The sequence below is a fragment of the Dipodomys merriami genome, unplaced genomic scaffold (genome assembly GCF_024711535.1).
Source record: "Dipodomys merriami isolate MVZ:Mamm:240054 unplaced genomic scaffold, mDipMer1.0.p SCAF_21, whole genome shotgun sequence".
Taxonomy (NCBI): Eukaryota; Metazoa; Chordata; class Mammalia; order Rodentia; family Heteromyidae; genus Dipodomys; species Dipodomys merriami.
This window is the reverse complement of record NW_027203493.1, coordinates 5,916,165-5,929,314: the sequence shown is the minus strand read 5'-3', so window position 1 is coordinate 5,929,314 and position 13,150 is coordinate 5,916,165. Positions and strand designations below refer to the sequence as shown.

General features: G+C 35.1%; 1 protein-coding gene across 1 annotated transcript; it reads left to right on the top strand.

The window, feature by feature from the left end:
- Positions 1-6,420: 6,420 nt before the first annotated feature.
- LOC138833701 (olfactory receptor 4C16-like) lies at positions 6,421-7,353 on the top strand. The gene has a single exon (XM_070031992.1). The coding sequence runs from the start codon at positions 6,421-6,423 to the stop codon at positions 7,351-7,353; it is 933 nt and encodes a 310-aa protein (XP_069888093.1).
- Positions 7,354-13,150: the final 5,797 nt, after the last annotated feature.

The following is a 13,150-nucleotide window of genomic DNA, read 5'->3' as shown; positions in this document are numbered from 1 at the left end:
TAAGGTAAAATATCTATGAAAGCATTAGTCTGTAAGCTGGATTTCACCACAATTAAAATAGTTTTTTTTCTGAGAACAATTGGGAGAATGCAAGAAGAAAGTGATGTATTGATTGGGGGTAATATTTGCAGATGGCTAGTAAAACACACTGTAATCATAAACACATGAAGAAGTCTTGAAGCTCAACATTAAAGAAATAACCTGTTAAAAAACAGCTCTAGGCTTTGAACAGATGCCTCATTGAAGAAGAGAAACACAGGAAAATGGTGTTTAAAGAGTCTCAGTAACTGTACCCCCACACAAAACAATTTTCCTTTTAAACTTGCTATCAGTTGAATGTGTTTAGTAACTGTTTAGTCTCTTTTTCTTTCACCTTTGGTATCTCTATTTTTAGCATTTCCTATCAGACCAACGAGGTGATGATGAAGTCCCTCAGCTTCTGTATTTCTGTGCACCTGGAAAAGATGGTTTGCTCTGTAAAAGATGGTTTTGCCAGATGGAGAACTCCTGATTGGGTTGGGACTCACCTACCCCTCCCCTCATTTTTGAATGGATAACAACTCTTGAGTAATTCTATGATACCCTCATGGAGGATCCTTTGTACATGATGTCTCACTCTTGTTTTACTCCTGTCAATGTTTTCTCCTTGTCCTTAAATTTTGACAAGGTGAGTTTAATAAGGTGCGGTAGATATTTCCTGGTTGGCTAAGAGCCAGTGACTCTACCTTCTCAATTTTATCAACTCATGGAACTTCTGACTGCCCTCTGTTCTTGATACTTTCTCTGAGGTGAAATAGGAACCATATTCTTAGTAAATGCTCCCAATTCTGAGATGCATCATTCATTCTCTTCTTCCCTCTTTAGAGAAATCAGTGCTTGAGAAGATCTCTTTTGGTTCTGAGCTGCGCAAAGAGGAAGGACAAGGAATCAAGGGCAAAGTGAGATATTTCAATGGAGTTATTGGCAATTTAAATTACATAATGGGTGCTACAATTTCTCAAATGGAATCAGAAGTTCTCATAAAGGTATTTAACTGTGAATATCATTTTTCAAACCCCAATTCTTGCGAAATTAAGTTGATTAGAAACTTAAAATATATCGATCATCTAGTATTTGTCAGCCAGCTAATTTTCTACAATATCTCCAACTGTTTCTCAGTTGACATTACTCATTCTTATTATTTTAATTACTACTTGTTAGTAAGTTTCCTTGTTGTACTCATTACTCATTCATTACCTGATTCACTTAATTGTAACCCCTCTGTATATCAACTCTACAATAAAAATCAAAAAGAACAGTTCTATATACAATTCACATATTAGAAAATTGTATTCTGCACTACTAGTTTAGTTTATTGCATGGGTCATCGAATTTCAACAGGACCTCACTACATCATTATTAGTTCTAAACTTCTGAATCTGACATCATTTCCCAGCCTGTTGAAATAACTTTCATCATCACACTTCCTAGTTCTTCCTGTGTCAATTTTGGTTAGTGCAAGGAAAATGTGGGGAAGAGAGCTAAGAATCCTAGAACAAAATTGTCATTAATTCAGATCTCACAATTAACCTGAAAGAGCTGCTTAATTTCTGTGAGTTTGTTTTCTCCCAAATATGTGGTCATTGTCATCATGTAACTAGTAAAATAATGGTATGCATTAAAGTATTAATTATGTAAAGTTATAAACACATAATCTAATGAAATAAAATTATTTTAACAAAAATGTATTCCTAAAATGAAGGAGTGGGTAACACTGTTCAAAAAGAAACGTATTCAGGGCTGGGAAGGTGGCTCAGTGGTAGAGCACTTGCCTTGCATGCATGAGGCCCTGGGTTTGATTCCTTAGCACCACATAAGCAAAAAAAAAAAAGCTGGAAGTGGTGCAGTGGCTCATGTGGTAGAGTGCTACCTTGAGCTGAAGAGAGCTGAGGGACAGCGCCCAGGCCCAGAGTTCAGGCCCCACTACTGGACCACCCCTCCAAAAAAAAAAAAAAGAAAAGAAAAAGAAATGTACTCATTACATGATCTACATGACTGTAAACCCTCTGTTATATTATATTTGAATAAAATTTAACCTTCAGAAAAAGACTTTTCAAAAAATGAATATTACAGAAAAACAAGTGGAAGACACTGAATACAACTGTGGGATATCAATTTCTTTGCAAGCAGTTCTGAGGATACTTATTTGTAGTCCTGACTTTGTACTTATATTTAGTTCTGTAGGGCTGGTTGCTTAATACCAGAGAGTAGGGCCTCTTCTTTCAGAATACAACAGGCTTCCCTAGATTCTACTTGGGAATAAATTGACAGCCATAGAACATTCTGTCTCCTGGCATAAGATAGGTCCCCATAAGTGTTTTTCTTTATTGATTAATCTTTCCCCTTATCTTTGTTCTCTTCCAATCTTCATTATCAATGTACTCATCATATATTCTTAGTTTTGGCTGTTTCAAGGAAGATTGAATTGCTCCTTTTAGAGTCTATATTTAAATCCAAAAGCTAGATTTCACTGTTGCCGTGTTAGTGATTTCGTGTTAGTGAAGAGAAACCAGTAGGGAATAATACTAGCTAGGGGGCTAGAGGCTAGTACCTTCCATCATTGTGTCTTGAAACATTCCCCCTGGAATAGAGAGAGAGAGGAGGATGCAAACATAAAGTCACAGACATACATGACACTTACACAGGCTTCTAACAGGTAAGGGAGAGATGACTGCTATCTTTGTAGATAGAAAGGTCTCGCTATTGAATAATCCAGCATAGTTTTCCAGTTTATTTCCATATACCATGTCTCATGACTATACTGTTTCATGTACTGACTGAAAGATATAGATAAAAGGCTCGAGATCAGAAATAAATGAGAGGAAAATAGGATCTTTTTGGACCTCACTTCATGCTCTGTGAGCAATAAGGGTATGGAATACATTGGTTGTTGTGTGGGGAAGGAAGGGTTCATTTGTTACTTAGGGACTATTAGATGGCAAGAATAGAAAACTGTGAATTTGGTAGTTAATTCCTCACTAGGTTATTGGGACTTCAGAAAATAGAAGATTCTTGTTGTGTTAGAAATGAGAGAAAAGGTTGATGTAGGTAAGGATTTTCACAAAGGCTTTAAGGAACACAAGATTGTCCTTCTCTAAGTGACAGCTTTGAATCAAATTTGATAGCTCAAAGCCTACAAGGACTACTTCTTAACCCTTTCCTAATTGGCACCGTAACAGGAGAAGATGTAGCTGAAAACCTTTGTAACACCTGTTTTGGAAAGTTGAAGGATTATTTTTCCAACATTTCTAGAACATCAAGAAAGCTGACTTTTAGTCTACACACTGTTTTGAGAAATATGAGAAGCGAAATGGAACAGATGTAGGGAAGGAGTTCCTGAAAGTATGTTTTAAGCAATCTCCCCTCCTCAGCACTTCCTCTGGTCCATACTTCTGTCATATCTCACCCTACGTTCCCTTCCTCTTACACAATGCTCCTTCTCTGTGTTGCACATTTACAGAAAAGAATAACTGAAGAGACATTTGTGATGTTTGGAAAAGTCAGGTAATCAGAGTCTCTGTGATGATATTGGATGCAATGAAGATTCTTCTGGGCAGAATCATGGTATTGAGCTGCATGGATTGAGGAGCTTATGGTGGGTAGACAATATTGATTTAACTTTGACATTAAGTGATAAAACTGTATGGGACACATGTTGGCCATTCCACAGAAAATAGTAAACTCTGCATAGAATTAAGTGGCTGTAGAGATTTCCAAAGACAGGAGTCTAAGTTAGGGGATGGTAATATGTATACAAGAGGGTCCTTAAGGAACATGACTGATTCTCACTGATTCTATAGAGCTGCACAAAACACCAAACAAGTCTCCTACCTCTCTGTATTCCAGCCTCATCTACTTTAGTCGAGGCTGCCTGAATGATTTTTGAGCATTTCTCTGCTCTCTACCACATCAATATAGCATTGATGTTTAAAACTGTAATTATTCCAAAGTCGTGAACATTGCCTAAAGAATTGAGTGATTCATATCTGTTCTTAGATGAAGTGATATATTTCTAGAGATAGTCTATCTTCAGACAACTCAACTCATTTTACTGTCAAAGGCCTGTGAGAGACTAGGGAAGGTTTTTTCCTCTGGTGGGGAACAGTGCACACGGGACCCTATATGCGGATACATGTAGAAATGTGAATTAATATGATCCTTCCATAGTGAATCTCTCCTGATTCTAATAGGTTCCGTTAAGTATTTGATTTCAAAAATATACCCCTTCTTTCCTAGATCATAGGGTATTGTAGATGACAAAATAGATTGCATTTAAAGGAAAAAAATATTTTCAAATTTAGTATCAGATCCCTTGTACCTTTAATCTTTATTCAAGTCTATGAAGTATACTAAAGTTATTATTATTACATTATTATTATTTTTTCATTGAGATTCCACCTCACTCCAATTAGAATGACCATAATCAAGAACTCTAATAACAACAGATGGTGGAGGGGAATTGGACAGAAGGGAACCCTACTGCACTGTTGGTGAGAGTATAAACTTGTTCAACCACTTTGGAAAGCAGTAAGGAGGTTCCTCAAAAGACTCCACATAGAACTCCCCTATGACCCAGCAATCCCACTTTTGGGCATTTACCCAAATGATCACAAACAAGACCATACTAAAGCTACCTGCACAACTATGTTTATTGCAGCATTATTTACCATAGCTAAGATATGGAACCAACCCAGATGCCCCTCAGTAGATGAATGGATCAAGAAAATGTGGTATATATACACAATGGAATTCTATGCCTCCATCAGAAAGAATGACATTGCCCCATTTGTTAGGAAATGGAAAGACTTGGAAAAAATTATTATTATCATTATTATTTTGCAAAATAAATTTTTGTTTATCTTTAGCTCCTCAAAAATATGTAACTTCACCAGGAGTTATATAACTGCCTTCTCCAGTAATTGGTTAGAAGTGCAATGAGATTAAAATGTACTACAAAAGAGGCAACATTGTATGGACTGAGAGGTGAAGAAGGAGAAAATACAGTCAAGACTTCAGTATATATCCTACACAATGAAGAAGAGTTAAGGAAGGGGTGGGGATGAGAGGGATGGGTAAGAATGTGGAAAGGGGTAACATTGAGCAAGATATATTGCATTCAAAAACTTGCTTTCATAAATGGCAACTCCTTTATATAACTATCTATAGATAATTATGTTTATTTTATCCATTTAGTCTCAAAAGTGGGTTAACAAAACACATCCTTCTAAATAGCTGACTGAATTTCTGAAAAGGATATGTAGCAATGTAATAGATTGAGACTTCTGTGTTATATGTACATGTATAGCTCTTTGTTTTGTATTTTCACTTGCCTAGTGTGTTCTTCAAACATCATCATGATCAAAAGAACAAGATTTTGTGTTTGGAAATAAAGTGATGATCGTACTCCTTTCTGTAACTGGAGAAAGAAATTTGTTAAAGAATTAAATTTTCAAATTAAAGTATTTTGTAGGAATGAAAGCCAGTTGAATGAGTTCAGTTACTGACTAGTATTCATTACCTAAAAAATCTTTTTGTTTTTGATTCCCTGTGACACTTTAGTAATGCTTGTTTTCTCTGCAATTAATACAGCACACATCCATTTGAAATCTAAGGTGCTTAAATAAAAAGTTGAAAAATGATACATGCTAAGTATTGTAAACACCTCTTTAATGTAGAAATATATTCTGGGTACTCTGATTTTCTTGGTTGATTGCTTTTTATAGAAAGGAGAAAGGGAAAGATGATTGGGATTTTTGAAATATTGTGAACTATTGAAAAGCACTCAAAGATAATTTAAAGGTTGCAAAGTATTACTAAAAGTCAAGTTTTTATGGTTTCTCTTTGAAATGGGAAAGAGTGAAGAGAAGTAGAATATGCAATGAAGTTATAAATAATATAGAGTTGTAATAGTAAATATGCATGTGATATAGAATTGGCTTTCATTGGTATTATGAAAAAAACAACCAAACAGATTATAGATGGTAAGTAAGTGATAAGCAAGCAACTTTGTGTTATCAAATTTTTTGAAAATGAAGGAACTTAAAGAAAATTTTCAGATGGACTCCTACTAATAAATTTTATACGAATTAAAGGGGTAAACAGTTGTCTTTGAAGAGATTTATAAGAAAAATTCACAATCATAACTTCACTTGAGACTTACAAATTGGCTATGAAGAATTATGGACAAAGTAAATGTGACTTATTAAAAGAGCAGAGAATTACCCAATGAACAATATTCATTTTTGCCCTAAATATTCAGTAATTTCCCAGAACATCATGAATTAATTTATTTAAAATATTTTATATTTTCATAGGAAAGTAAGATCTATTATCTTTTTCAGGTAGATCTTGTCAGCTTCACCTCCTCTCATTCCTGAAACCATGCAACTGAATAACAATGTGACTGAATTTATTCTTCTTGGATTGACCCAGGATCTATTTAGAAAAAAAGTAGTGTTTGCAATTTTCCTGATTTGCTATTTGGCAACTTTATTGGGTAACTTGTCAATTATTGCTACCATCAAGACCAGCCAGACCCTTCGGAGTCCAATGTACTTCTTTCTTTTCTATCTATCCTTTTCTGATACCTGCTTCTCCACTTCCATAGCTCCTAGAACAATCATCGATGCCCTTTTAAAGACAGCCACTATTACTTTCAGTGAATGCATAATCCAAGTCTTTTCACTGCATTTCTTTGGCTGCCTAGAAATCTTCATCCTTATCCTCATGGCTGCTGACCGCTATGTGGCCATCTGTAAACCCCTGCACTATACAACCATCATGAGCCGCCGGGTCTGTAGTATTTTGGTGGCTCTGGCCTGGGTGGGATCCTGTGTGCATTCTCTAGTTCAGATTTTCCTGGCCTTAAGTTTGCCTTTCTGTGGTCCCAATGTGATTGATCACTTTTTCTGTGACTTGGAGCCCTTGTTGAACCTTGCTTGCTCAGATATTTATGTGATCAACCTCCTTCTGGTGTCCAATAGTGGGGCCATTTGCACAGTGAGTTTTGTCATATTGATATTCTCCTATGTTGTCATCTTGCATTCCCTGAGGAACCATAGTGCCGAAGGCAGGAGAAAAGCCCTCTCCACCTGCATCTCCCACATCACCGTGGTCATCTTATTCTTTGTACCTTGTATATTTATATACACACGTCCTGCAACCACTTTTCCCATGGATAAGATGATATCTGTGTTTTATACAATTGGGACACCTTTGTTCAATCCTCTGATTTATACACTTAGGAATACAGAAGTGAAAAATGCTATGAAAAAGTTGTGGAGCAAGAACTTCATTTCAGATGGTGTAAGATAAGCAATTTTGAAATCATTTTTAATAAATGTAGGAACCTAGCAAAAGTCAATTTAATATATCTTTTTATAGTGTCTTTTAATGTAAGACTAATTTAAAGTTTGATAATTATTTTCTTTCAGTTAATATAGGATGTTAGTTTGCTTCAGTACTATGTAGAAGAATCAGAATGTAGTACAAATTGATCTAAGAGGGTTATTATCATACGTGTTGTTCACTGCTGTGGCTTTGGCTACTTATTTTTCATTTTGGTTTTTTTTTTTCATCTTGACTATTTATTTTTCACTTTGTCATTTCTAGATTTTGCCTGGAATTTTCCTTGAAAGTTTAAAAAAATTATTATCACCTCTTTCTTACACAATTTTGTTTCCATTGTTATTTTTCTATATATTCTAGAACATAAAGCAGAGTTAGTAAATACAAGAAAAAAAGAAAAAAAACCCAAACCACACTGTATTCTTATCAGACTATAATTGAATTGAAATACAGTTCAGCAACAAAAGTTATAGAAAGAAAGAAATTATAGTAGAAATGAAGAAATAAGAGGGAAAATTAAAATATTCCATGAGATCATTTTGATAAATATTATTTTATGCAACCAGATGCACATGGCTATTGTACCTCTATGTGATTTTCTCCTAAGAATAGTCACCCTTGGTCTCACTGTGTGACTGGTAGAGTCCTGTATAATTTATCGTGTACAAATGTAATTTTTGTCTTTTACCATCCAGTGTCCACTTGTAGATTTACAGGCACATTATAGTTACCACAAATGAGGAAAACCATGCAACTTCTGTTTATCTGGGCCTGGCTTACTTCACTTAATATAATTTTTTCAAGTCTTTCCATTTCCTTGTGGATGATACAATATCCTTTCTGATGGATATGTAGACTTCCATCTTGGTTTTTTTCTTTTTTTGTGGCTGTTTTTGTTTTCATTTCCTTCCTTTTGTCTTGTTCATTTTGCTGGCTTTGGGAGGGTAAGGGGAGACAGAAATGGTGGTATAAAGGGTGAACAAATGCAGCAATGATAAACACTCGAAACTATGTTAAAAATGACCCATACAACTCATAAATGGGGATGGGAGGGAAAAAATATGAGAGAGTGAGGGAAGGGGTGATGTTGTCCAAAAAATGTACTCTTTATCTGACTTATGCAACCATAACCCCTCTATACATCACCTTTACAATAACAATAATTTTTTTTAAAAGTTCTGAGAAGGTAATGAAAATTAAATCAAATAAATGGCTTATATATGTTCAAAGGGTAATATATATGTATAAATGTATATATATATATATATATATGTATATGTATATACACAAAGGAATTTTGCTCATCAGGAAGAATGACATTACATCATTTGCAAAGAAATGGATAGACCTGAAAAATATGGTAATTCTAGCAAGTCAGGTCCAAAGATACAAAAGATGTATCTTCTCTCAGGTGGAAGTTAGACATACTTTATAAATACACATGTAAACCTATGTGTATGTACACAAACAAATTAACTAAAGAATGGTGTACGCATGGAAGCATTTTAATGCTGTAACTCCTTTAACAATTTACTTATAATATAAGCAACCAACCACCAAGAATTTGGTAATTGAGGTGTCATGGTGGAGGGATACAGGAATAAAGAGAGGAAGAAGTACAGAATGGAGTTATAATATTCCATATACATGTGAAAAGTAAACCAAGAAAATTTAGGGATGGTGGCTTGGGAAAGATGGTAAGAATGATGAAAGAGTCACATTGATCCAGATGTGTTGTACTGATAAACTGACATGTTGCATTGAAACCCCTTTGTACAACTACTTAAAGATAATTGATAATAATAACAAGGAAAATAAAATAATCACCTACCACAGCCTGTGCTCTACTGTAAGTGAAGTAAGTCAGGCCCAAAGAAACATAGGTCCCATGGTTTCCCTTATTTGCAATAACTAGTACATGTGCAGGACAAGCAGACAAGACCAAAAGCTATGTATATATGACCATATAAAATGATGTTAAGCTAAATGAACCCCAAGATAGGCACACAAATATCTTTTTTTTTGCTATTGTTTCTAATGTATTTATAATGTACCATGTGACTATTTTTGTTCTCTTGTATGTTCCTCCCCCATGGTACAACCCTTGTTTCCACTGTATTTGATGTCAGAACCCTGCATCTTGTATATACACTAATCTAATTCAGGGAGGGGAAGGGAAAAAACAAAATGCTTAAATAAGGATACATGTTGGCCATTGTGACAATGAGATGTGCAAAACACTATGTTGAAAATGAACTTTACAACTTTGGAGGGTGGGGGAGTAGTTGTGGAGGTGGGAGGGAAGGGATGGTAAGGGAAACAAAGGAGGAGGCAACAATGTTCAATAGGAAATGTACCTTGCTCATGTAACGGTAACCCCTCCGGACAGCATTTTTTACAATAAAAATGTACAAAAAAAGACAAAAAAGATAGTGTCAAGGGGAAAGTTTTATAGCTTGAAGGCTTCCAACAGCTTTCAGAAAATGGGGAGGATGAATGAAAGAGAGTGACAGGGCTTGAGTCAGATCAAGAGACACTCTATGTGTAATGGACATATCTGATTGAAACTCCCTGGAAAACCTATTTGATGCAAATAAAAGTGTGAAAAAATATCTCAAATCTCTGTCTGCTTCTGTGTAGATGACTAGTGTTTTCGTTTTCTAAATATCTCTTGATATATTCTATAGACACAGAATGGCAGATATTTTTCTCCTGGACGAATTGTTTTCATTGGTAGATAATTGAGTCTCTCATATTTGATCATATTTGTCCTTCCTGACTCTGCCAAACGTTTCATATTTCAATCACTGCAGAAGCTCCCTGCTATCCAGTACAGCATAAAGAAACTAGGTCATCTCCTATTCAGTACTTTGGATAAACTCTGGGTTTTTATGAAAGGTTTGTGTTAGTGCCAGCAAAAACAGTGACATTTCACAGAAAATTCATCGTCCAGAAGGAGACTTTGATCTTAGCAAGACACTGTAGTCTTGTTTGTAAGTTTTAGTACTCTTCATAAAATATACTTTAGGATTCTAAATTGATCCCTTGTAATTTTAGGGTAGGACAATAATCCTATGAATTTACTACTGTTAATAATTTATATGTAACACAGAATGATTATAATTGTAATAGCAAGGTCAAATACTGTATGATATACTTATTATACTAATTGAGTTTATGTTAGTGATAGATTAAAGAATAAGATGATTCATGGGATATTATTGAGGCTTTGTTATGAATATGCAAAACATATATGGATTAAAAATTTCTAGCCAGCCAGGTAACTCATGCTTGTAATCCTAGCTACTCAGGAATATGAGATTTGAGGAGCACTGTTCAAAGCCAGCCCAAGCAAGAAAGTGCATGAGACCCCCTATCTCCAATTAATCACCAGACAACCAGAAGTTGCACTATGGTTCAAAGTGGTAGAGTTTTATCCTTTAGCAAAAAAAGGCATGGACAGGGCTCAGGCCCTAAGTTTAAACTCCACAACTGCAAAAAGAAAAAAAACACCTAAGAATGGTAATTTATGTGACTATTCCCTTGGCATCCTACAGACACTTTTTGCCCTGTCTTTCTTAGAAGACTGGGTATGATGTTCCTGCATTGGAAGGATCAACATTGTGAAAATGAAATACTTCCCAAAGCTATCTACAAATTCAATGCGATACCTATCAATATTCCAACCTCATTCTTCAAGGAAATACAAGAGGCAATCCAAAAATTCATATGGAACAATAAAAGACCCCAAAGAGCAAAAAATATCCCTAACAGAAAGAACAGTGCTGGAGGAATATCAATACCAAAACCATAGTAATCAAACAACTTGGTACTGGCACAAGAACAGACCTCAGGACCAATGGAATAGAATTGAAAACCCAGAACTGAACCTAAAGACGTATAGCCATCTAATCTTCGATAAGGGAGCTAAAAAAATAGAATGGAAGAAAGACAGCCTCTTCAGTAAATGGTGCTGGCAAAACTAGTTAACCACCTGTAGAAAACTAAAGCTAGATCCTTATATATCACCCTGCACACTGCACCAGAATCAACTCCAAATGGATCAAAGACCTCGGAGTCAAAGAAGATAACCTGAAAACATTACAGAACGGAATAGGAGAAACTCTAGGTCTCCTTGGCACAGGACAAAATGTTCTTAATAGAGACCCAGAAACACAACAAATCAAAGAAAGGTTGGACAAATGGGATTGCATGAAATTGCAGAGCTTCTGCAAGGCAAAGGACATAGCTAGCAAGATCAATAGAAAGCCCACGGATTAGGAGAAGATCTTCACTAGCCATACAATGGACAAGGGTCTCATATCTAAAATATACTTGGAACTCAAAAAATTAAATCTCCCAACAACAAATCCTCAAAGAAACAACTGCCCAATAAATAAGTGGGCTAAAGACTTACAGAGAAACTTCTCTGAAGAGGAAAGAAGGATGGCCAATAGACACATGAAGAAATGTTCAACCTCCCTAGCCATAAAAGAAATGCAAATCAAAAAAACATTGAGATACCACCTCACCCCAGTTAGAATAGCTATAATCAAGAACTCTAATAACAACAGATGCTGGAGGGGATGTGGACAGAAGGGAACCTTATTGCATTGTTGGTGGGAGTGTAAACTTGTTCAACCACTTTGGAAAGTAGTATGGAGGTTCTTCAAAAGAGCATTATTGCAGCATTATTTCCCATAGCTCCTCAGTAGATGAATGGATCAAGAAAATGAGGTATATATACACAATGGAATTCTATGCCTCCATCAGAAAGAATGACATTGCCCATTTGTTAGGAAATGGAAAGACTTGGAAAAAATTATAGTAAATGAAGTAAACCAGGCACAAAGAAACATAGGTCCCACATTTTCCCTTATTTGCAATAACTAGTATGTCTGAGACAAACAGAAAAGTCAGATAAGATGTTAGGCGTAATGAACCCCAAGATAAGGACTCAAATGGTTTTTCTTTCTTGCTATTGTTTCTAGCATATTTATAAGATGATTTTTTGTTGGTTTATTTTCCCTCCCCCACGGTATAACCCCTGTTTTCACTGTATTTGATGTTGGTATAAATTGTGGAGGGGAAGGGCAAAAACAAATAGTTTAAATGGGGATACAGGTGGACCCATTGCAACAATGAGATGTACAAGACATTATGTTTAAAAACGAACTTTACAACTTTGGCATGGGCAGGGTGGGTAAGAGGGGGGCGCGATGGGAAGGGATGGTAAGGGGAAACAAAGGAGGAGGCAACAATGCTTGATAAGAAATGTACTCATTACCATGCTTATGTAATTGTAACCCCTCTATAAGTTATTTTCACAATAAAAAAACTTAAAAATAAACAAACCAGACTGGGTCTGACAAAACAAAGCAAAACAGAAACATGGTAATGAGTGAAAAAATAGACTATTTATTCTATTATTTTTATAAAATTTATTTTATTTTTATTATATTTATTAATTTTAATTCATTGAATAAACTTAATTATTTTACATTTATTAATATATTATACACTTTATTTATTGTAAATAAATAAATGACTAGTTAATATTTATCTAATTTCTAGTCATTACTACTATCAAATAACTACTTATGATATTAAATACATATTAATAGTACTTATTGCTGCCAATTTCCATTAGTCACCCTTAAATAACAAGGAAGTATTTTCAATAATTCTGAGGATAAGTATCAATGAATACAGTATTTATAATTGTGCTTTTACCCAATTGGTACAACCAATGGTGAACAACTCA

What these genes read in the sequence shown, in the direction of transcription:
- LOC138833701 (XM_070031992.1), top strand. Translation starts at nt 6,421, where the DNA reads ATGCAACTGAATAACAATGTGACTGAATTTATTCTTCTTGGATTGACC.